General features: G+C 38.0%; 1 protein-coding gene across 9 annotated transcripts in view; it reads left to right on the top strand.

Moving 5' to 3' along the window:
- The window catches only part of BCAS3 (BCAS3 microtubule associated cell migration factor), a 546169-nt gene that overhangs the window by 70782 nt on the left and 448896 nt on the right, over positions 1–26491 (top strand). For all 9 annotated transcript variants that reach the window (XM_057713964.1, XM_057713962.1, XM_057713969.1 and 6 more), the window contains exon 7: positions 22658–22730. In XM_057713964.1, coding sequence (XP_057569947.1) covers positions 22658–22730 — 73 coding nt within the window. The remainder of the gene's footprint in view (positions 1–22657; positions 22731–26491) is intronic.

Below are 26491 nucleotides of genomic sequence, written 5' to 3' on the forward strand. Positions count from 1 at the left end.
CCACACCCTCTCCAACATTTATTGTTTCTAGACTTTTTGATGATGGCTATTCTGACCGGTGTGGGGTAATACCTCACTGTGGCTTTGACTTGCATTTCTCTGATTAGTGATGTTGAGCATCTATTCATGTGTTTGTTGGCCATCTGTATGGCTTTGGAGAAATGTCTATTTAGGTCTTCTGCCCATTTGTGGATTGGGTTATCTGCTTTTTTGGTATTAAGCTGCATGAGCTGCTTGTATATTTTGGAGATTAATCCTTTGTTGCTTCGTTGGTAAGTATTTTCTCCCATTCTGAGGGTTGTCTTCTTATCTTGTTTATGGTTTCTTTTGCTGTGCAAAAGCTTTTAAGTTTCATTAGGTCCCATTTGTTTATTCTTGATTTTATTTCCATTATTCTAGGAGGTGGGTCAAAAAGGATCTTTCTTGGATGTATGTCTTAGAGTGTTCTGCCTATGTTTTCCTCTAGGAGTTTTACAGTGTCTGGCCTTACATTTAGGTCTTTAATCCATTTTGAGTTTATTTTTGTGTATGGTGTTAGGAAGTGTTCTGATTTCATTCTTTTACATGTAGCTGTCCAGTTTTCCCAGCACCACTTATTGAAGAGGCTGTCTTTCTTCCATTGTATATTCGTGCCTCCTTTGTCAAAGATTAGGTGCCCATATATGCTTGGGTTTACTTCTGGATTCTCTATTCTGTTCCATTGATCTTCCTTTCTGTTTTTGTGCCAGTACCATACTGTCTTGATCACTGTGGCCTTGTAGTATGGTTTGAAGTCAGGAAGCCTAATTCCCCCAACTGCATCTTTCCTTCTCAAGATTGCTTTTAGCCAGTATTTTATAATAACTATATTGTGACTCACTATGTTGGACCCATGAAACATATAATATTGTAAATCAATTGTACCTCAATTAAAAAACAGTCAATATATTCTATGGATTGATCTTCTAATTATGGGTCTGATTTTCTTGCTTATTTGCATGCTTTGAAACATTTCTTTGGATACCACACTTTGTGAATTTTATGTTGCTCTGGGCTGGTATTTTGTATTCCTTTAAATATTTTTGAACTTGGTCCTGGGATGTAGTCAGACTACTCAGTTTTTGTTTGGTGTGTCTGGAACAGCCTTTAGCCTAAGGCAGGAGTGTGCTTACATTTTCTTAAAGGGTCAGCTAGGAAATCTTGAGGCGTGTGGGGTTTTTATCTATAGGTAAAGTAAAATAAATTGGGATTGGATTTTGTTTGTAGGACAGTTTAAATTTTAATGTGTCTTTGGAGAAGTTGAATCTCAGATCCTTAAAAAGGTACAAGCATTTTTAGAGTTATTGTAGTTTTAGTTGTGCTTTCTTCTCTTTGGTGCTAGATGTAGTAGAAAAAGAAAATGATAAAAACACCAAGGGATTCTTTTTTTCATTTGATTTCATGAATAGATAAAGAAGGCTTGAACTTTCTCTCTCCTCTTACTGTTATCAAGGGATTACTATGATTCTTGCCTTTTGGAGAATGGCATTTTTTTCTTCTTCACCTGTGATGCTTTTAGTCTTAAAAAAGCAGGAGGAATGGGCCACAGTTGTTATCATTTGAATATCTTCTTGGCATCCGCTGTTTAACCTCGTTTTCACTGAAATTTTACCTCTTGTTACTTTTATTGTGTCTTCCAGTTTTGATGTATACATGTGTTCACTTTGGGAATATTTTGGAATTTCCATTATTTCACTTGTGGAACATGGCAAGAATTAATTTGAGGCCAAGAGAATTTATATAGCTTCATAGTTTACAGCAACAACCAGACACAGGAACTAATATAAACTCTCAGATTTTATAATATGAAAATAAAAAATGCAACTCTGTGTGTATGTCTGCAGAGGAATGAGAAGCACAGAATTTAGGAGAATGGCTACCCAGTAGTGGGTGGGTAACAGGGTTTAGGATATATGACTCTATGTTAGTAAATGGAAATTATTGGTAATGTTTTAGTTCTCATCTTGGGTGATGGGTTCATAGGTATTTATCATATTATTAAGATATAAAGAAGAGGTCTAAGCATTCAGCGTTAAAGTGAACCAAGGATTATTAATGGTCTGATTCTTTGTATTTGGGGTCTTAGGTGGATGGGAGGAAGATGCAAGCAAGAGAAACGATATTCAGCAGTCTTTCCTGGGTCAGAAATGGAAATCAGAAAAACGAGAACCCAAAACACTGAGTATCAAAGTTAATAATGTAGAGATGGATCTCTACTAATTTGTGGCAAATATTCCTGAGGAAATAATCCTCTCATTTGAAAATAAAGTGATTAATTGGACTCCATTTAAATTGAGGTGATAAAGAGATAAGCCATGGACAGAAAAAAAAAATCTTCAAATCATACACCCAACAAAGGACTCAAAGCCAGGATAGGTAAAAAAAACCCTCTAAATTCAACAGTAATTGGCAAACATGAATAGACATATCACCAAAGAGGATATAGGGATTTCAAATAAGAACATGAAAGATGTTCAACATGGTTAACTGTTAGGAATTGTGAAAGCAGTGGTAGGACAGAAAACCCAGAGATAAATCTAACCTTCAAAAACGGAAAGGCAATAACTAAGAAAAACTGCAACAAGAGGAAAAGAAAAAAAACATTCCAGAAGCGGCTGAGGATATAGGGAATTTTGCAGATGACAGTGACTTCCAGAGGGCTCAGTCAGAAGGCTTCCGGAGTTGGGGTCAGCAGTGGTGGGAGTAGGGGAGGTGTCAAAAGTTTGACAACTGAATGCTATAAGGAGGAGAGTGTGAGGATAAGAGATGACCTTTGGGCTTCTTATGGTGACTGACGTCAACAAGGATAAAAGACATAAGGTAGTCCCCGTGGTCTTAAGATGGCGATGGCAGCGCTCTGATTGTAGCATGAGAGGGGGAAAGGGAGATGGTGATAGGGAAGACACCCAGAATTCTAGAGGCACTTATTTACTTCCTTCTGCCAGTGGTGAGGTAGAGGTCATGGGGCACCCTCTTGACATTTGCTCATTTTAGCCACTTTTTCAGTGAAATTTTCCAAAAAAAAAAATTATAGTTTACTTCATTTGTCCTCGTGATAGCTCTGTGAGGTAGGGTAAAGAAGGACATTATTACATGCCTACAGTCAATTAATCTTTGACACAGGAGGCAAGAATATACAATGGAGGAAAGACAGTCGCTTCAGCAAATGGTGTTGGGAAAGCTGGACAGCCACATGTAAATCAATGACATTAGAATACTCCCTCACACCATACACCAGATTTGGCATGTACACTATGGAAAATAGTGTGGAAGTTTCTCAAAAAACTAAAAATAGAATTGCCATATGATCCAGAAACCCCACTCCTGGGCATACATCCAGAAAAAACTTTAATTCAAAAAGAAACATGCACCCCATGTTCATAGCAGCACTATTTTACAATAGCCAAGACATGGAAGCAATCTAAATGTCCATTGACAGATGAATGAACAAAGAAGATGTGGCATGTGTGTGTACACCCCACATATACATGGCATTCCATCTCCACATTATTCACTTTAATACTCAGTGTTTGGGGTTCTCATTCTTCAGATATTGTTATGTGGGAAATGTGGTGCTTGCTGAGCAAGACCTTTGGGTTCTTCAGTGAGATTTATTTCCCTGCAGTCTGTAAATCTTTTAAGGAACTGGACAAATCCCCAAAATTTACTCGTTGATATAGTTGATCCCTGGGTGGCATAAGAGGTTTTACATCTCTTTATAAGGGGATATAATTACCTATCATGTAAAAACACCAACCCTAGCATTTTACAAGGCAGTAGGATTCTTTTGGTTAGAATTGAGTCGTTTATGCGTGCATGTTGGGTGTGTGCTGTAAGTAGCATATGGTTGTGTGGGCGGATAAACTATAGGTTATGTACATGTTAACACTTATTTATTGTAAAATTGCCTTGTGTCCAAAGTAGTTTTTTCTAGGCAGATACTGAATAAACATAAATGTAATTTTTGCAGTATGCCTTTTAGTTAATACATTACTAGTGTTTTTAATTTATCTTAATGCTTCCTTGTTTCTAACCACATTATTCTACCAATCACTGAACTTTTCTCTAAACCTTGGAAGGATGGTGTGATTCCCTTTAAAAAGTATTCTTGGTGGCTATTTGATGTGCAGACTCTGATATGTTTACTAGAACATGGTGTATTATAGTATTTTTAGAAAAACATCCATATATTTTACTTTTTTTTATTCTTTTTTTTCCAGCTCTTTATTGGAGTATAATTGCTTTACACTGTTATGCCAGTTTCTGCTGTACAACAAAGTGAACATCCATGTTTTAAAATTTTATGATATATTTACATTTTCCAATGAGGTTTTTCTTTCATCTGTTTTCTTGTTATTAATTAGTGCCATTTTTTTTCCGGCCTAATGAAGTCCCTTTAATATTTCTCGCTAAGGCCAGTTCTGGAGTGATGAATTCCTTTAGCTTTTGCTTGTTTGGAAAACCCTCCTTCAATTCTGAATGATAACCTTGTTTGTTAGAGTACACTTGGTTGGAAGTTTTCTCCTTTCAGTACTTTGAATATATCATGCCACTTCCTTCTGGCCTACACAGATTCTGCTGAGAAATCTGCTGATAGCTTTATAGGGTTTCTCTTATATGTAAAAATTGCTTTTTTCTTGCTCCTTTTAAGTTTTTCTCTTTAACTTTGACTTGTAACTTTTTATTTTTATTTTTTTTAATTTATTTATTTATCTATCTATTTATTTATTTATTTTTAGGCTATGTGGGGTCTTTGTTGCTGCACGCAGGCTCTCTCTAGTTTCGATGAGCGGGGGTTACTCTTTGTTGCAGTGCGTGGGCTTCTCATTGCGGTGGTATTGTGGTGGCATTGCAGTGGCTTCTCTTGCTTTGGAGCACAGGTTCTAGGCATGCAGGCTTCAGCAGTTGTGGCACATGGGCTTAGTAGTTGTGGCACATGGGCTTAGTTGCTCTGCAGCATGTGGGATCTTCCCAGGCCAGGGACCAAACCCATGTCCCCTGCATTAACCACTGCACCACCAGGGAAGTCCCTGACTTTTTAATTATGATGTGTCTTGGTATGGATCTTTGGGTTCATCTTATTTGGAACTCTCAGGGCTTCCTGGACCTGGATGTCTGTTTCCTTTCCTAGGATAGGTAAGTTTTCAGCTGTTATTTCTTTAAATAAGTTTTGTGCCAGTTTCCCTCTCCCTTCTGCATCTGGGACCCTTATAATGCCAATGTTATTCTGCCTCATGGTGTCTCATGTGTCCCTTAAACAATTTTCATTTAAAAAAAAATTCTTATTTCTTTTTGTTTCTCTGTCTGGATGAGTTCCATTGTTTTGTCTTCTAACTCACTGATCTGTTCTTCTCTTTCATCCAGTCTGCTATTGAACCCTTCCAGTGTATTTTTCAGTCCAGTTATTGTATTCTTCAGCTCTGTGGCTTCTATTTGGTACTTTCTAATATTTTCTGTCTGTCTCTTTGTTCTTCCAGTCTTCTCCTAAGTTCAGTGAACATCTTTATGACTATTATTTTTAATTCTTTATTAGATTACTCATCTCCATATCATTAAGGTCTTTTTCTGAAGTTTTGTCTTATTCTTTCATTTGGAACATGTTTTCTATGTGTTATTCAAAACAATTGTCTCTCGGTCTTAAAGGAGTGGCCTTGTATAGGTGATGAACCTTCTCATTCAGGCTTGCCCTAGCTCTTGGTTGTCTCTTGAACCTTTGTGATTGTCTAAACTGTTTGATTTATTTCTTCTCCCCCCCTTCTCCCTCCTCCTTCTCCTCCCCCCTCTCCGGCTGCGTTGGGTTTTTGCTGTTGCACGTGCGGGCTTTTCTCTAGTTGTCGTGGTGGGGGGCTACTCTTCAGTGTGGTGCATGGGCTTCTCAAAGTGGTGGTTCTCTTGTTGTAGAGCATGGGCTCTAGGTGCATGGGCTTCAGTAGTTGCAGCATTCAGGCTCAGTAGTTGTGGCATGTGGGCCCTAAAGTGTGCACGCTTCAGTAGTTGAGGTGCATGGGCTTAGTCGCACCTCGGCATGTGGGATCTTCTTGGACCAGGGATTGAACGCATGTCCCCTGCATTGGCAGGCGGATTCTTAACCACTGCACCACCAGGGAAGTCCTGCTTGATTTATTCTTGATTTATTCTTACAGGCTTGTTGAGGGTGTGCCAAGACCTATCAGTGTTTTAATAGGGGGAAGCTCATTTAGCACCTAGGTTCAAGCTGATTGGAAGCCAGACCCCCAGGCAAGATCTTTTAAAGTATAGAAATATATACAGTCTGTGGGTCATTTGTAATTCCTACTCCCCTCCAGTCCAGGAGATCTGTAGGTGTTTCCTGGGTGAGAGTTATAAAAATTGGAGTTCTAGACAGTTGTACAAGCTCCTTTCTGGCAAGTCTTTTAGAGCTGTAGCAAGGTCAAAGGAAAACAGGGATGGTATCTCCCCGGGAGCACCTCTTTAGCTCCTGGGTGTGTGGGAAACCTGAAACCTGTCCCACAGGCTGAAGCTCCAGGCTAAGTAAATAGGCCCCTTTCACAGGAAGACTGGGGTTGAATTTCATTTGTTTTTCTGTGCAGTGCTCTGGGGGTGGTGGCCTGCCAAGAACTGTCTTTTCAATTGTTACAGTTCCCTAGAGCTCAGTAATGTCAGCCTCCTTGTCCAACAGGGCCAGGCAATCAAGGGGGTGGCCCTTGTGTGGATTCCACATGCCTGCTGGCTTTAGCAAGTCAGCTGGAGAGTGTAAGTGGTGAGGCTGGCCCTCTGGCTTTCTGAAGGCATTGGGAAAATGTCTTGACTGCACATGCCCATGGGTTCAGCAGGGCAGCAGGAGAGTGCCTTGGCGGTGTACCCCTACCCGCTTTGGCCTCAGAGTGGGAGAATGCCACACTGCTCATGCTTGTTAGCCTCAGCCAGGAAGTGGCTGAATGTAGCTCTGGAATTTAGCTAGGGAGCAACAGAATGCTGCATCTGTTCCTGCTCATCCGCTCCAACCAGTCAGGAGGGAATGCTGCAACCCCCTGAGCTTTCCGGCTTCGTCAAGGCAGTGGTTGCCACCACTTTCCCTATTGTCTTAGCAAGGTTGGAGGGAGGGTGCTGCCTCTGGTCTAGCCCAGCTCTGCAAACCAGTGGGTAGCAGACAAGTGCCGTAATGGCATCCACCCGTGCCTCTGTCTCCAAGGAGAGATTCTGCTGTCTCCTGCCCCTCCAGCGGTTGCTTTTAGGTTAGCAAATGAGTCTTCTTCATACATAGTCCAGGCACTTTTCTTTTTTTTGGCTGCATTGGGTCTTCATTGCTATGTGCAGGCTTTCTCTAGTTGTGGCGAGTGGGGGCTACTCTTCATTGCAGTATGCCGGCTTCTCAGTGTGGTGCTTCTCTTGTTGCGGAGCACAGGCTCTAGGTGCATGGGCTTCAGTAGTTGTGGCACGTGGGCTCAGTAGTTGTGCTGCATAGGCTTAGTTGTGCAGAATCTTCCCAGATCAGGGATCAAACCCGTGTCCCCTGCATTGGCAGGTGGATTCTTAACCACTGCACCACCAGGGAAGTCCCTAGGCACTTTTCAAATTCCTTTTTTTTCCTTCATCTTAGTTTGAGTGAGACTGCTTGCAAGTCCATCGAAAGGGGAATCTCAGTTCCCTATAGCACACTGGGTCCCTTAGATGTCAGCCTCATTGGTTTTCTAAGCTAGAGATTTTAGGGGCTTGTCTAGTGCAGATCCCAGGGGTTGGGGTGCCTGATGTGGAGCACCAACCCCTGCTCCTCCAGGAGTTCTAGACTGGTGAGGTCTCTCCCTATTGTGTGTTGTGGAATCAGGGGTAGGATTTTTGCTGAGACCTTATCTCTGCCTTTTTACTTGTCTGGATGTGGTCCTTTTATCCTTTGTTGTGGGGAAGCAATTCATCTAGTTTTTAGATCATTTCTGTGGAAATGATCTATATATAGCTGTAGATTTGGTGTGTCATTGAGTGGAGGTGAGTTCAGGATCTTTCTACACCATTATCTTGGACTCTTCTCCCCGCTTTATTTTCTATTAGTCAATTGAAAAAGCCCTTCTCCAGTTAGATTATATATACTTTGTCTGGATTTCAGTCTTAATTCATTTGTATTTTCTTGTCTCCATGTTTAATTTTTTCTTAGTTCCCTTATCCAAATATTCTTGTCCTCCAAGGAATCCTAATTCAGTTTGACATTCTCCATTAAATGTTTCTGATTAACCAAGGAAAGATTATGTATCTGAGCTTTTCAGGTGCTTTAAAATAGAACTTAATGCCTATCATTTACTTTGCTTTTTATTATTTCCTGGTACTAGTTTTCTGATTAGTCTAGAACTTTCTACTCAGGAAAGAAGACTTTTGTTTGTCTGTTGCATCCTTTCAGATAGCTTGTGGCCCTGTGAGGCTCATAATTGCTACTTAATAATTGCCTGCTATGTTTAGCTTATGCTTAAAGGTTTATGTCACCAACTTTTTAACATCAACTCTCCTACAGAATTCTTTCATTTTAATCTTATTTTATTATAATAGCTATCATTTTTGAGTACTTCCTATGTGCAAGGCAGGTAGAATCTCCAGTTTACAAATGTGTTGGCTAAAATTCAGAGTTAAGGTCATAAACCTTAAGTCCATGTGTGTATGATTTCAAATTGCTTATGTTTTATAGTCAATTTTTGTGACTATAAAACGTGTTATTTGTTTCTTTGAACATTCTAACTTAAGGCTTAACATATTATGCTAATTAAAGTCCTTCAGTGCATGCATATTTATTTTTACATGTTTGTGTACGTAAATATCGATAATTTCTAAGCATGTTAAGATTTTGGTAATACAGTTTTCTTCTTCTGTTCTCAGTGATTGCCAGAATTAATTTTCAATTACCTGGACATATTTGTTCAAAATGAAACATTCTTTCCTGGTTTATAGAGTTTCCATATTAATGTAAACTATGAGATAATGTCACATCTATGGTTTGAAACTATTTCTGGCTTTTATTGTTTCTCATTTTATACTTGGCATCCCTAGATTTCTTTCTTTATCATATGATAAAAAATGTGCCATGTAAAGTGTGCTCAAACATGGGGAGGTTGGATGAGATGTGGCTGTGTGAACATAGAAATTAAGTAGAATATAAAGCATAAACCTTTTAGAATTGATGTCAGGAAAGTATATAAACTTCTGGAATATGGTCCGAATTCTGTATTATAGAATGCAGTCAAGGCTTATAGTAAGTGTAAATTCAAAGGGTGTTTGGCCTATGTTTGGTTTCTGGACTTACATTCAGATCTTTAATCCATTTTGACATTATTTTTGTATATGGTATGAGAAAATGTTCTGATTGCATCCTTTTACATGTAGCTGTCCAGTTTCCCAGCACGACTTATTGAAGAGACTGTCTTTTCTCCATTGTATACTCATGCCTCCTTTGTTGTAGATTAATTGACCGTAAACCTATGGATTTATTTCTGGGCTTTTTATTCTCTTCCTTTGATCTATGTGTCGCTTTTTGTGCCAATGCCATGCTCTTTTGATTACTGTAGCTTTGTAATATAGTCAGGGAGTATGGTACTTCCCACTTTGTTCTTTTTTCCTCAAGATTGCTTTGGCAGTTCAGGATCTTTTTTGGTTCCATATAAATTTTAGGATTATTTGTTCTAGTTCTGTGAAAAATGTCACAGGTTTTTTGTTTGTTTGTTTGTTTTGCCACAGAATCTTAGTTCCCCAACCAGGGATTGAACCTGGTGTCCCTTGCAGTGGAAGCACGGAGTCGTAACCACTGGACTGCCAGGGAAGTCCTATTACGAGTATTTTGATAACTGATTACATTAAATCTGTAGACTGCTCTGATAGTATGGACATTTTAACAATATTAATTCTTCCAATCCATGAACATATGATATCTTTCCATGGTTTTATATCATCTTCATTTTCTTTATCAGTGTTTTATAGTTTACAGATTATAAGTCTTTCACCTCTTTGGCTAAGCTTATTCCTAGGTATTTTATTCTTTTTGATGTGATTTTAAATGGGATTGTTTTCTTGCTTTCTTTTTGATAGTTTATTATTAGTGTAGGGGAAAGCAATAGGTTTTAAAAAATGTATTAATCTTGTATCCTGCAGCTTTACTGAAGTCATTTGTTAGTTCTAATGGATTTTTTTGGTGGAGACTTTAGGGTTTTCTATATATGGTATCATTTCATTTCAAATAGTGACAGTTTTACTCCTTCCCTTCCAATTTGGATGCCTTTTATTTCTTTTCTTTGTCTTATTGCTGTGGCTAGGACTTCCAATACTATATTAAACAGAAGTGGCAAGAGAGGTCATCATTGTCTTGTTCCTGATATTAGGGGGAAAGCTTTCAGCTTTTCAGTATTGAGCATGATGTTAGCTGTGGGTTTGTCATAAATGGCTTTTATTGTGTTGAGATATGTTCCCTCTATACCCACTTTGATGAAAGTTTATATCATGAAAGAATGTTGAATTTTTCAAATGCTGTATCCCACAGATATTAGAAAGCTATGTTTCCATTTTCATTTGTCTTGAGGTATTTTCTGATTTCCTCTTCAATTTCTTCATTGACCAATTGGTTTTTTTAGTAGCATATTGTTTCATTTTTCCCATTTTTCTTCCTGTAATTGCTTTCTAGTTTTAAAGCATTGTGGTTGGAAAAAATGCTTGATGCAATTCCCATTCTCTTAAATTTGTTGAGAGTTATTTTTGGCCTAACATATGATCTATCCTGGAGAACATTCCATGTATACTTGATAAGAATGTGTATTCTGATCTTTTGGGATGGAATGTCCTGTAGATATCTATTAAGATTAAGTTATCTAATGTGTCATTTAAGACTACTATTTTCCTTCTTGATTTTCTGTATGGATGATTTGTCTATTGATGTAAGCGAGAGGTTAAAGTCCCCTGCTGTTAACGTATTATTGCCAATTTCTCCCTTTATGTCTGTTAATATTTGCTTTATATATTTAGGTGCTCTTGTATTAGCTGCGTATATGTTGAGTGTGATATCCTCTTCTTATGTTGATCCCATTATCATTAAATAATGCCCTTCTTTGTCATTTGTTACAGATTTTGTTTTAAAGTCTATTTTGTTTGATATGAGTATTGCTACCCCCCTCCTTGTTGTTTCCATTTGCACGAAATTTCTTTTTACGTCTCTTTGCTTTCAGTTTGTGTGTGTTTTTGGCTTTTTGAAGCAGAATATAGATGCTTCTTGTTTGTAATCCAATCATCCACTCTGTCTTTCGATTGAAGCATTTATTCCATTGACATTTAAAGTGATTTTTGATTTGTATGTACTTAGTGCCGTTTTGTTCCTTGTATTCTGGTCGTTTTTGTAGTTCTCTGTACTTTTCCTCCTCTTTAAGTTTCTTCCCTTGTGGTTTGATGATTTTTTTGTGGTATGCTTGTGTTCTTTTCTCTCTAGTTTTTGCGTATTTATTGTAGGTTTTTGATTTGTTAATTACTATTGGGTTCATATATGTTGATCTTTAACTGTACTTCGTTTTAAACTGTTAATCATTTAAGTTTTAACACATTCTAAATGATCTACATTTTAACTCTTCTTCCCCACATTTTGTGTTTTTGATATCATAGTTTACATCTTCATGTATATCATTTTATCCTTTTTATTCTAATGCATATTAGAATGCATATTCCAACTCGTTTTTGCAAAAAACATAAAACCCGCAGAATGGTGAAATGTGTAGGACAATAAACTCCTGTATATCCTTCCCCTAGACTCATTACTAATATTTTGGTCACGTTTTAGATAAAAAAAAAAAAAGAGAGAAAAGCCTACCTCTATTCTTATCACTCTAATCAACCACTATTAATGTCATGCACACAGTTTATTTCCTTTACCACTGAACAACTTCCTTATACAGAGAAATGCAGAGATTTACCTGTTACAGTTTGGGTTTTGACAAATACATACACTTATGTAAACCATACCTCTAGAAAGATTATTTCTCTTACCCCAGAAAGTCCTCATGTGCCCTTTCCCAGTCATCCTCACCCCCTTGGAAGCATATGCTGTTCCACTTTCTTTCACTTTAGAGGAGTAGTTGTCCCTGTTCTTGATGATGTTGCATGTATCAGTATATCATTCCTTTTTATTGCTGAGTAGTGTTCCATTTTATGAATATATTTAATTACTCATTTTTCTGTTGGGTTGAATATATATTTTTGAGCTATTATGAACTGTTGTGAACTTTCAGCTATTATAAAGCTGTTGAGAACTTTGTCATATGTCTTTTTGTCTCGTGGAGTCTGAGTCATCATTTGGGTGAGCTGAGATAGATGAATCAGTCAATCAAATGTGTATAATATGAGGCTCTGTTAAGTGCTTTAAAGAAAAACAAATCAGAGTAAGGAGCGGAAGCATGATAGAGGGTGAGCTTTCTGATTGGAAAATATTTTAGCAATGACCTAAAAAAGGTATGTAAGAGAACGATGGAGATGACCAGGAGATAGCAGAAAATGGAGTGTTCCTGAGGCAGGAGTGTGCTTGGCATATTCCAGTGTGGGTGAGCAGGGTAGAGAGCTACGTCAGAGAGATATATTGGTAGAAGAGCAAGAAAGGAGTTAAGGATGTGAACAGTATTTTTTTCTTACCAGGAAAGTAGATGAATGGATTCACAACATGACAGTTGCCAGCAACAATAACTGCATAAAGTTTATTGAGTTCTTACATGTTGCAGCACCTTGTGTAGTCCATTCCATTTATTATCTTTCTTAATCCTCACAGCAATCCTATGTGAGGTATTGGTACTTATCTCCACTTTACAGATGAGAGAATTAAAGCACTAAGGGATTAGATACATTAGCCTTTATCAGTAATTTTATTTGTTTCCCAGCAGGGTTCTTCTTGATCATCACTTTCTGGCAGTAGATTTTTCAATGAGCCAGGGTAACAGAGGAACAAATTCTGGGCCATCTTTCTGGTTGGCACATAGTTTAGTATCACAATAACTTGGGAAAATTATTTAGCCTCTCAAAAATCTCATTTTACTCCTTTGTCAAATGTATAATTTGTACCTTGTGTTTGTTAAGGTCTGGTGAGTCAAATCTGTGAAAGAGCACAAGGGGCCTGATCCTTGAAGAGAAATAATGTGATGCCACTAAATATCAAGGGATATTTCACATGCTGAATGTTTTAACTTATGGAGGAAGACAATAATGCCAGCAATAACTAAAATATGTCTTTAACATTTTAAACTTTTTGAAGTCACTGTGGAGTCTAAAATGTATATGCATAGTTTGGATATTTGAGGCAGACACAAGGATGTACTTGATCATGTTTTTGTGTTTGTTTTTTAAAATTTTTTTTCAGATTTATTTTATTATTTATTTATTTATTTATGGCTGCGTTGGGTCTTCGTTGCTGCACACAGGCTTTCTCTAGTTGTGAGTGGGAGCTACTCTTCATTGCGGTACGTGGGCTTCTCGTTGTGGTGGCTCCTGTTGTTGCGGAGCACGGGCTCTAGGTATGCAAGCTTCAGTAGTTGTGGCTCACGGGCTCTAGAGCTCAGGCTCAGTAGTTGTGGTGCTCGGGCTTAGTTGCTCTGCAGCATGTGGGATCTTCCCAGCCCAAGGCTCAAACCTGTGTCCCCTGCATTGGCAGACAGATTCTTAACTGCTGTGCCACCAGGGAAGCCCTTGGTGATCATGTTTTGATAAAACTGTGGAAGGCAATAAAATTTCTGTCCTGTTTTTATTGTGGTTGGTTGGTGGTACCTGCAGCCTCTGTGTCTGTTTTCCCATTTCTCCCTCTTCATCTCCTCTTCCACTTTGTGTTCTTTGTTCTAAAAAAATTCCTCACATTTTTCTCTCTTTAGGTGAGAAATAAACATGAAGAGTATCCAGTTCATAATGGAGATTGTTTTGTAGCACAAAATAAAACATTGTATAATAAAAGAGAACTTTTTAGTGGGAAAATACGCAGAATCTAAAATTACACACAATAGAATGTATTGACTACAAACTGATGACAGAATCATACTTTCTAGCTAAAATTTCGATCTGCAAAATATGACTACAACTTGAAGCTCACACTGAGAGAATATATAAGGAAAATGGGTTTGGACAACCTTATTGAATTAAATATTTTCTAAAAGAATTATTTCAGTAAGGTAACAAATGGAATGGAAGACTTGGAAACAGTTTAACTGATAAAATGAATTAAATTGTTCATTGGAATCTTTCTGCAGAAGGCACTCTTAGTTAAAATTAGTGCCTACTTAATATACTTCTGTGTAAAGTCTCTATTTTCCAGATATCATCCTCAACATCGAAAGAGTAGAGTTGGGATATTTTATTATCAGTTGGATGTTTTTGCCTCTGGATATGATTTTGGATCCATACAAAAGTGGTTCCTATTTGATATCTTGAAATCCTTAAGGCTGATTCATGAACTTAAACTCTGCAGTTTAAATGAGTTTACGATGGTGTGTATGGTGGGAGGGTATTATTTAACATTTTCTGACATGCATACTGTCTTGAATTTTGGGGGGAGAGGGGGAGAGGAGATAGTGACTTGGTGGGCAAGCCCATTTTCATTACTTTAATTGTGCGATTTATTAGGATTTTAAGCTTTTTATAAATGTTTTAGTGTTATAGGACAGAATTAAAAGGATTTAGAATAAAAGGAGTTTAACAAAAGGACTTTGCAACAGGATTGCAATAGTTTTTATATTTGATGGATTTAGCTAACCGCTTTTCATTTCAATCATCGTGCTGCATTCTGTTAAATGCTGTAGAACAGGTGTGTGTAACGTCATTCTCTCTATTGTACATGCAAATAAACACAATTTTATATATAAAAAGTTAATCCTCTACAATTTGGAGGATTACATTATGGGAGGGTGATGACTCCATTAGGCATCAAGGAGAATACATGCTATTTATATTGCAAGAAAAATCAGGTTAATAGCTGCAGTGTTCATGAGATTGTAGAATTTTTATACCAACACTTTAAAAAATTGTATTTATTCCAACCACCCACAAAGAACTTATTTAAGGCAGAGTTAAGGTTTTGTTGCATGGTTTTCCAACTTTGAACAAATGTAACGTACAGTGTGCCTCAAAGAAATTGAAGGCTTTGTTATGATTTGTTTGCTTATTGTAGATTCATCTTTTCTGTTTACACGGTTTTGCTAATACAGTGGTGCTTTTGGCTTTATGTTGTTCTTAAGTGAGGGCATTATTTTGTAGTTCAAATTTTTTGCTTGGTTACCTTTCTGAATATCTATGATGATTATAAATCTTTAGTAAGTGTCAGGTGACTGACCTAGAGAGCAAATTTGGTAGAACTGCTTTAACTCAGTAGGTCAGCGGAAACCAATGGAGTTCATCAGTTTGGGGGTGAGAAATGCAAAAACAATCAAACCATTCTTGCCAGTGTTATTTGCATTTTAAAGACATGATGTATCATTCATCAAAATATCAAATTGGTGTGTATAATACAGGTACAAACCTTAAAGACCTTGTCAAAACACCAGGAGGCAGAGGGAAAATAGGTATTGTTAAAGCTGAAGGTGAAATATGGAGGAGTAAAGAATTGGTCTTGTGTAGGTGAAGTTCAGTTATAATTAATTGGGAGCATTACGGGCTTTGGACCAGTTAATTTTTAACTTGTGGTTTGTTCGAAAGTCATATTGTTAATTGTGAAATCTGATTTATTTGTTTGGCGAGTAATAGCACACAATCTATAGTAAATTAATGTGTAGTGAAAATGTAGGCACTGATTTTTTAAGCTTCTCAAAAATTAGTCATGGAGAACTTTATTCATCAACAGTGTGTTTATAGTTTTGATCTTTTTAAGGTGTGATAATACATGGTTAATGGATCATAGAACTTGTCTTAACCTATTTTGTATAATTATTATCACAATTTAAAAGTATATTATGTCAGATCACAATCTAAATGTGCAACCATTAACCTGTCCTCCTCTGGATTAAACCTCATTATTTTTGGAGGGATCCATTAACGTGGATTTAAAAAAAAAATTATTTATTTATTCACTTACTTATTGGCTCTCTTGGGTCTTTGTTGCTGCATGCGGGCTTTCTCTAGTTGCAGAGAGTGGGGGCTCCTCTTCGTTGCAGTGCGTGGGCTTCTCATTGTGGTGGCTTCTCTTGTTGCAGAGCATGGTCTCTAGGTGAGCAGGCTTCAGTAGTTATGGCATGTGGGTTCAATAGTTGTGGCTCTCGGGCTCTAGAGCACAGGCTCAGTAGTTGTAGCACACGGGTTTAGTTGCTCCATGGCATATAGGATCTTCCTGGATCAGGGATTATGGGATCTTCCCAGACCAGGGATTGAACCCATTTCTCCTGCATTGGCAAGCGGATTCTTAACCACTGTTGCCACCAAGGAAGTCCTGAATTAACATTCCGGTTGCTGTTTACCATCTAGTGAAGAAATAAGACATTGCTAAAAGAATGTTGAAGTCCCCTGGTTACCCCTCCCAAATATTGTCTCCATCCTAAACCCCTAAGAGGACTATCCCTATCCTGCAATTGGTGTTGATATGTCTTTAGCACTTAAGGTAACTAAATATCTGTCTGTCTATGTATCTGCCTAACTACACACACTCACATGGGCACATACTTGTGCAAGCAGACAACTTATTTGTACCTTTTTCAAAATTGTGGTAAAAATCACATAACATAAAATCTACCATCTTTAAATCTTTACAGACTTTTAATTGGGCAGCTTGGCGGTGTTAAGTACTTTCAAAGAAATCTATACCCATTGAACGACAGCTTTCCATTTCTCCCTCCATCACCAGCCCCTGGTAATCACATATTTCTGTTTCTAAGACTTTGTTTTAGATGCTCCATGCAAGTGGAGTACTTATCTTTTCGTGACTAGTTTATTTGATTTAGCATAATGTCCTCAGGATTCATCCATGTGTAACATGTGATAGGATTTCCTTTTTAATACATACATTTTCTTTATCTAGTCATCATTTGGTGGGCATTTGTGTTACTGCCACCTTTTTGCTATTGTGAATGATTCTGTAGTGAACATGGGTGTTCAAGAGCTTTCTATAGCTTTTTAAAATTAATATTTTAAGAGCACTTTTTAAATAGCAAGATTGAGCAGAAAGTACAGAGAGTTGGCATAGATCTCCTGACCCCACACATTGCAGAACTTCCCCCGCTATTCATACTCCACACCGCAGCAGTACCCACACTGACATCATTATCATCCAGTGCATCCATGCATTAAGGTTCCCTATTCATGTTGTACATTCTTTTGGTTTTGACAAGTGCATAAGGACATGTATCCACCATTGTAGTGTCCATACAGAATAGTTTTCCTGCCCTAAACATCCTCTGTGCTCAACTTATTCATGCCTCCTTGCTTCTTAAACCCTGGAGACCACTGATCTTTTTTCTGTCTCAGTATTAAAAACTCTCTTGCCTTTTCCAGAGCCATGCAATGTGTATTTAAGTTCCCCCCATGTTTTTTCTTAGCTCGATAGCTCATTTTGTTTTAGTCCTGAGTCATATTCCATTGTCTGGAGGTACCACAGTTTATTTATCCACTCATCTGCTGAATGTCGTCTTGACTGCTTCCAAGTTTTGGCAGCTGTGAACAAAGCTGATATAAATGTCCATGTGCAGGCTTTTGTGTGAACAAAGTTTTCAGCTCCTTTGGGTAAATACCAAGGAGCACGATTGCTGGATCTTGTAGTAAGAGTATGTTTAGTTTTGTAGCAAACTGCCACACTGGTCTTCCATTGTGGCTCTATCATTTTGTATTCCCTCTAGTGATGACTGAGAGTTCTTGTTGCTCCAAATCCTTGTCAGCATCTGGTATTGTTTTTGTTTTTCATTTTGGCCAGTCTAGTATGTGTGGAGTGGTATCTTGTTTTTGTTTTAACTTGAATTTCCCTGATGACCTATGACGTGGAGCATCTTTTCATGTGCTTATTGGCCATCTGTATATTTACTTTGGTTAAGTGTCTGTTCAGATCTTTTTCTCATTTTTAAATTGGGTTTTTCATTTTCTTACTGTTTAGTTTTTTGTGTGTGTGTGTGTTTTTTTTATTTTTTTTATTTTTGGCCATGTTGGATCTTTGTTGCTGCTCACAGGCTTTCTCTAGTTGTGGCAAGTGGGGGCTGCTTTTTGTGGTGTGCAGACTTCTCAGTGCAGTGGCTTCTCTTGTTGTGGAATATGGACTCTAGGCTCTCGAGCTTCAGTAGTTGCAGCACTCGGTCTCAGTAGTTGTGGTGCACGGGCTTAGTTGCTCCGCAGCATGTGGGATCTTTCCAGACTAGGGATCAAACCCGTGTCCCCAGCATTGGCAGGCAGATTCTTAACCACTGCGCCACCAGGGAAGTCCCTTATTGTTTAGTTTTAAAAGTACACTGTTATGTTTGGGACAGCCCTCCTTTATCATTTGTGTCTTTTGCAAGTATTTCTCCAAGTCTGTGGCTTGTCATCTCACTCGACATATGTATTTTTTTAAAGAGCATAAACTAAGTTATATAATATTAAAAGAAAATATTTATCCTTTTTATTCTATCTTCCATTTTAAAAAACTTCCTTCTGAAATATTACATATTTAAAGAAAGTTGCAAAAATACTACAGACAGGTCCTATGCAGCCTCTACCCAGCTGGTTATTATCTTAAGTAGAATATAAAAACCAGGAAATTAACATTGGTGGACAGTGCAAATAGTTCCATGTCATTTTATCACATGTGTAGATTCATGTAACCACTAATCAAGATACAGATCTGTTCCATCACTACAGTAATCTCCTTCATACTGTCTCCTTCCATTATTCCTAACCTTTGGGAATTTATCAGTCTGTTTTCTATCTCTATACTAATTTTGTCATTTCAAGATTGTTACATGAATGGACTTACACAGTATTGCCTTTTCACTTAGCACAAGTTTCTTGAGATATATCCAAGTTGTTTATTGTATCAGTAATTCCTTCTTAGTATTGATTAATATTGTATGGTATGGAGGTATCATTCATGTGTTGAAAGACATCAGGGATGATTTCACTAATTTTGCTATTTAAAATAAATCTACTATGAAATTTGTGTACAAGTTTGTGTGGATGTAGTTTTTATTTTTCTGGGATACATGCCCAGTAGTATGATTGCTGGGATGTATGGTAAGTGTATGTTTAGGTTTTTTGTTTCTGTTTTTTAAAGAAACTCCCACACTCTTTTATAAAGGGTCTGTAGCATTTTACATTTCCACCAGGAATGTATGAAAGATCTAAGTTCTCTGCATTTTTGCCAGCAATTGTGTTTTACGTTTCCCTGGTTCCTAATGTTGTTGAAAATCTTTTCATTTGCATGTGTTTTCCATATCTTCTTTTCAGTGAAATGTCTCTTCAGGTCTTTTGCCCATTTTCTTTTATTTTTCTAAATTTTTTTTGGAGTATAGCTGCTTTGCAATGTTGTGTTAGTTTCTACAGTACAGCAGAGTGAATCAGCTATATGTATACATATATCCCCTCTTTTTTTCTTTTGCCCATTTTTGCCGAGACCAGCTCGGCGACTCGAGGTGAGTGACGGGTGCCGCAAGCTTGAAGAAGACACAGACACAGACTGAAGAGAAAAGTGGGACCGGGGGGCTCAAGACCTCTCGGATCAAGAGCCCCACTGACTCATCCCAGGCTGCTTTTATTGAGTTCGTGGGCTAACATTCTCAGGTTACACTCATAAACAGTCAAAGGCCTCACATGATTGAGGCAATTATCTTTGTTTACTTCCTGGGTCCGAATTGAGCAGGTGTGGATTTGAGCTGGGGGTGGAGAGCAAAACAGCCCTGGGGGCAGGAGACCTCGCTCAGATATTAGGGGTCTGTGCCCCACCCGTGTTGGCCCCTCTGCGACTGTGCCTGTCTTAGGTTGTTCCTCCCTTGAGGAATCTTACCCGTCTCTGGCTAACCAGTCATCCTCCAGGGCCAAACACAGTGATATAAGGAAGGTTCTATGCACCACCCCTGTTGGCCCCTCTGCGGCTGTGCCTGTCTTAGGTTGTTCCTCCTCTGAGGAATCTTACCCGTCTTTGGCTAACCAGCCATCCCTCAGGACCAAACAGGGTGATATTAGTCTCCATGCCCCGCACCCTCAGCTCCTCCACTGCTCAAGAATCCCATCGCTCGGCCCACATCAAAAAGGTTCCAGAATGTCTTCCCACACATTTTAAAGCTGGATTTATTTATTTATTTTTAGTTTTGAGTATATTGAGATTATTTCATATCTTCTAGATGGGTCCTTTGTCAGATATGTGTTTTATGAGTACTTTTTTCCAATGTGTAGCTTGTTTATAATTTTAATTATATAGCCAATTTATTGGTTTTTTGGGTCTCATGGATCATATTTTCTGGTGTCATGTCTGAGACCTCTTCACCAAACTGTAGGTCCTGCGTTTTTCTTTTGTTTTCTTCTAAAAGTTATGTACTTTTACATTTTAATCTTTGATCCATTAGTTTTAGATACGGTGTTTTATTTCCAGTTTTATTCTTTTTCTATGGGAATCCAGTTGCTCCAGGACCCTTTGTTGAAATGGTCAAATTGTCTTGTTCCACTTAATTGCCTTTATACCTCTTTCAAAAGTCAGTTGACCATATTTGTTTGGGTCTATTTCTGGATTCTCTTCTGTTCCATTAATCTGTGCGTGTTCTGTCAGTTGTGTATATCCATTTACTTAGATTGTCTTTCATTTCTTGAATCAGCATTTTGTAGTTTTCAGTATATAAATCCTGTATATGTGTTTTTAGATTCACACCTGAGTAGTTGATGTTCTTTTGAGCAATTATAAATGGTGTTGTATTTTTAATCTGGAATTCTGGAATTCTATATGCTTGTTGCTAGTATACAGAAATGCAGTTGATTTTTGTATGTTGATCTTGACTCTGGTGACCTTGCTGAGCTAACTCATTAACTCCAGGAGTTTTTGTTGTTGATTCCTTGGGATTTTCAATGTATCAATCATGTTATCTTCAGATAGGAAGGTTTATTTCTTCCTTTCTTATCGGTATGACTTTTTTTCCCTTTCTTTTCTGCTCCGTTGCCTTGCCTAGAACTTCTAGTACTATGTTTAATAGCAGTGGTGAGAGTGGAATCCTTGCCTTGCTCTTGAAAAATTCTTGTTTATTCTTGTTTGTTCTCTTAAAATTTTTGGAACATTTCATGCATTCTTTCTGCCTCTATTTTTCTCTGTTCTCTCTTGTTGGAATTCCTACCTATGTATTGGAACTTTTTTATTTTTTTTATTTTTTTATTTTTTGGGGGGTACACCAAGTTCAATCATCTGTTTTTATACACATATCCCCGTATTCCCTCCCTTCCTTGACTGTATTGGAACTTTGAGACTGTCCTGTAACCATTCTTTTGTGTATGTGTTTGTGTGAATATAAATTAATGCTGTATTTTCTCTTTTTTTGATGTTTTTTGCTCTGTTCTTTAGGAAATTTTCTCTGACCATTGCGTTGAGTGTCTAAATACTATCTACCTTGTTTTTAATTTCCCAGAGCTCTCTTTTATTGTCTAAGCATCGGGTTTTCATTGCATCCTTTAAAAAAAAATTGTTTGTTTGTTTATTTATTTATTTATTTATTTATGGCTGCGTTGGGTCTCTTGCTGTGTGTGGGCTTCTTGTAGTTGCTGCTAGCGGGAGCTACTCTTTGTTGTTGTGGTGCTCGGGCTTCTCATTGCAGTGGCTTCTCTTCTTGTGGAGCACAGGGCTCTAGGCGCACGGGCTTCAGTACTTGTGGCATGAGGCCTTCAGTAGTTGTGGCTCTTGGGCTCTAGAGCACAGGCTCAGTAGTTGTGGCGCATGGGCTTAGTTGCTCCAAGGCATGTGGGATCTTCCCAGACCAGGGCTCGCACCCATGTCCCCTGCATTGGCAGGCAGATTCTTAACCACTGCGCCACCAGGGAAGCCCTTCACTGCATTCTTAAATTGTTTCATGCCTGAAATATCTTTTCATATTTTTAAAATTATTAATGATAGTTTCAAAAAATTGTTAGCAACTTTTTCTAGGCTGTTGTACCTGTTCGTAAGCAGCAAACTAAGAAGCTGATTGCAAGTGATGTGTACGTGTTTGTCAGCCTCTAACTTTATTGAGGGTGCTTTGATTGTGCTGTTTTCTTGGAGCTGTCTGGTTGACATTGTCTTTCAGTCTTTGTTCATGGACTGACGGATTTTTTGTTTTCGTAATACATTGCTATTCATTTTACTAGTCTTTCTTCAGGATTTTGCAATGTTATGTATTGAGAATGGCCTGAAATTTTTAAGTTTTAATAGTTTCTGCTGTGACCTTCCTTTATTTAGTTTTGACATCAAGGTTATACAACTCTTAGGTAATTAGTTGGTGGAATTGGGGGTGATTTTCTGATCTCATGGAGAATGTGTATAAGATTGAAGTTGTTACCAATTAAAAAAAGGGGTTTTAAAAGTTGGTTCAATTTTAAAAATAGTTATAGGTTTATTTATAGCTTTTCTATTTTTTGTTCAGTCAATTGTATAAATATATCAATTTCAATGAATGTTTTGCTATCTCTTTAGCTATAAGTGTTTTGAAAGAATGAAGATAATGGGAAATATATAAGAATACTTCTCAAAGTTTTATTTTACATTTTATTTCATATTCTTTATCAGGTGCTCAAAAGTGTGACAACTTTGCTGAAAAAAGGCCCCTCCTTGGTGTTTGTAAGAGCACTGGATCTTCTGGGTAAGGAATTAAAAATTTTTTTTCTTTGAACCACTATTAAAATTTTGTATCATTTCAGAGAGGGAACTTTGATGCTCTCAGATCTTTGTTTACTGTAGACTATGCTCCTACAAGAGAGAAGGGAAAGGAAGTAAAAACACATTTAGGGTTTTTGTCACTCAGGCCTTGTTATTTTTCTGCTCACTGTTTTCTCAAATATAGGATGATAGCAAGACGTGAAAGCCACCAATACATCAGAATTCCATCTTGAAATAAAAGATTAGCATAATTAAGAAAAATGTGTTTCAGTTTGCATGTTTTTTAGTGTTTACAGTGGCCTTGTAGAGTGGATTAGAAGTTACTACTAGGTCGTCCTCATCATCAACCATCATTGACATTTATCATTGTTATAGCTTGTGCCTGACGCTGTTCTAAAGGCATTACACGAATTTTCTCTTTTATTTCTTTCAGCAATACTATGAAATGGATACTGTTCTTATTTCTGTTTTGCAGTTTAGGAGAACTCAGGCACTGAATTCACACAATGGAGCTGTGGATTCAAACCCAAGCAGGCATACTCTTAATTCCACGCCAGTTGCATTTGTGACAATGAGAGGACTATGAACTAAGACGATTAATTGTTATTACTCGTGAAGTCAAAATTTCCCCTACTCTCTCTATGTATTAAATGAGAATAATGTGTTTCTTAATGGCTTACAGTGATTTAGTTATCAGGTTTGTAGTGACATTTTCAGTATATAATTCCAGTTAGGAATTATGCTCAACTGCTGGTAAAATCACAGTGGCCTATACAAACCATGTAATTGAAAGTAATTGGGTAGGCAGTCCAGGGCTAGTGAAATGTTTCTGTGATGTGTCATTAATGACCTAGGTTCTTTCGATTTCTAGTTTTGACATCTTTTAGAATATGACCCCCTCCCCTAATGATCTCAAGAAGGCTACTGTCTTTTCAGTTAGTGCATCTTCTCAACTTGAACTCCTAGCTACAGGGACATCAGGGATATGATTATGGTTTTGTTAGTACAGTAGAGGATCAAAACGAATATTAGGTTTGGCAGTCAGTAGTCCTTGCCTTGTGCTTTCAGCTGTTAGTGTGCACTCTAGGTCATGGATGCAGTGCAGAAGGGAAGAATGTGCTAATGGTATAACATGATTAGATCTTGGAGTCTTAATCGTTGCTTTCTGGGGAAATTGCGACATGCATTGCAAGGCAATTTTCTTCCAGTGTAAATTTTTGGGTTGAAGTTGGTAAAAATTTACTGTGTACTCATCACTCTGCCAGGTGTGGCATAAGGATACAAAGCATGAAAACCTGATTCATTGTCCCAAAGACTTAAGGATGTTGCTGAAAACAAAAACATGGCACACAGAAAATGATTATGAGATATTGATGTAGGAATTCAAATAAGGTACAGACCAGTGTGTGTAGATTCATGGGAGATGGCCTCATGAGGAAGGCACAGCATATGCTGGTTCTAAAGGAGTAAGAAAGTCCGGCAGTACATGTAGAAGACTAAGGACTTCCAAAGTAGGTTATAAAGCTATAGCAGGGGAACAGAAACTGGTATAAATATACTTAGGAAAGATGGAGGTTTGCAACTTAGAATGAAGTTCATCTGCAAAACAGGTAATAACAGCTATTTCAGAGCTCTAGAGCTTAGCCAAGGGCTTCTAATAACGCGAAAGGTGTTGGTGTTTGAGAAGCTGGTAAATATTAAGCCATAACAGTGGGCATCTGTGGCATTCATGCCTGGAGCTGCTCCCATTACACTCCACCCTTTCTCCTTCCAACTTGCTTGATTCTTCCAGGGTGGGGAATGTCCAGGGGCATTGTCCGCGGAAGCTGTGGTCTTCAGGTCATGGCTCTGTGGGCCTGTGGCTCTTTTAGCCTAAAGTCATGGTTAGCATGGAGCATGCCCTGTTTATCTGATTAGGGATGTGATAAAACCTTAAGGAAATAAGATGACATTACTATAACAGGGAAAAGTTGTTTTTTTGTGTATCTTAAAATATAGTATCTGAACTATGGACACCACTGATGGTGTGTTGTAAGATCATTTTTATAGGCATTATTGTATATTTCTTTGTGAGCTGAAATTGGTACAGTTTTCAAATAACCTATCATAATGGTTATATGTAGGTGACCAAACCAAAGAGATCCTGGTTTAATTTTTTGAAGAACTGCCTTTCTTGCTATTACATGATATTTGTATTCCTAAAAACCTGTACTGTTAGGGTCCTGGCTAGAAATAGAAGACATACTCAAATTGGGCAATGTGAGAAGAGTTTAAATAAAGTGGATAGGAGCTGCGACCCTTTACCATTTCTAAGCAAGAGGTGAGAGCCATTAGCAGAACCTCCAGTGAGAGCCCTGTCAAGACGGTAACCAGACAGGAGCTGTGGCCTCTGGTGCAGAGATCAGTCCATCTGAAATAACCTGACAGCCGAGCAGGCAGGGCTGTCCCCTCTTACTCGCGTTTCCCCAGATGGCTCTCTCAGGCTGACCCTAGCCAGAAGCTAAAGGCTGGGTTCTGAAGGTTCAGGGAGCACATGGATGCATGTCGTTTCATGTGCGCCAGCCTCCAAGGCAAAGAGCTGGGTGCAGTGAATGCAGTGTATCTAGAGAGGCAGCACACTTATATTCTGCAAAATTTCACACTAAAACTGAGGTTATGGGGAAGACAGGTGTGGAGGAAATGTATGCAATGTTGTAATCAGAGCAATAATCCTGATGAAAATTTAAAAAGAAATGTTAATACTAACTAAAAAAATCACTAGTAAATATGGAATTTTACCTTTAAAAGGAGGTGAAGGAGCCTTGATGGAATAGGGGTATAAGAAAGAGTCGAGACTGTTAAGTTAGAGAGGAAAGAACAAAATAGACAAAGACCAAGTGGAAATAAGCTATAACATTTCTTGTCATCTAAGCACATGGTCCAACTGAGCCATGATGAACCTGGTTCCTCCTGGTTTTCTGTATTCAGCTGAGCTGGTGAACTCTGTGTTCAAAATACACTTTGCATGCTGTGTTGTAGCATGAAAGGCTAAATGCTGTCAATTTTACTAGTACTGTTGCAGAAATCGGTCCGTCAAGAAACCAAGCACCACACTCAGAGGGTGGGAGAACTCAGGTTTATTAAGCTGGTGGCGAGCTAACCCAGACGAGCTAACGCTCCAAAGTTCTGGGCCCCGACCTCAGGGTGAGCTTTACTTTTATAGTGCACATGTTTATGGAGCATGGAAGTTTCCAAACAGAAACTTACAAGAGCAGGCGCAGAATATTCCATTTTTTAGCAAAACATCTTAAAGTTACATTGGATTGTTAGGTCATCCTGTTTTTCTGTTTTTCTTGGCACAGCAAGCATATTTCACAAAAGCAAAACAAGCATGGAGTTATTTTTAGCTGAGTGTAATTTTCTAACTTTTCTCTTCAATACCACTTCCTTATTAATACTACTGACATCACTCCTCATTTAGAATCATAAATTTTAGCAGACTCTGATGTGTTTGTGTGTGTTCACACTTTTAACAGCTTTATGAAGTATAATTGACATGCAATAAACTATATATTCATTTATTTTATGTTTTCCTACATTTTGTTTACAATTTTGAGCACAGTATATTATCTCCTAAACTTGCCACAGCTGCTGAAGAACCCATTTTAAACCAGTGTCTGCCTTGAAGAGGAATCCACTTTCATCTCCTATTTTCCCTGTGTAATAGATTTGTGTTTTGTGATTCTTACAACAGGAAATTCAACA

This window comes from Hippopotamus amphibius, chromosome 17 (genome assembly GCF_030028045.1).
Source record: "Hippopotamus amphibius kiboko isolate mHipAmp2 chromosome 17, mHipAmp2.hap2, whole genome shotgun sequence".
Classification (NCBI taxonomy): Eukaryota; Metazoa; Chordata; class Mammalia; order Artiodactyla; family Hippopotamidae; genus Hippopotamus; species Hippopotamus amphibius.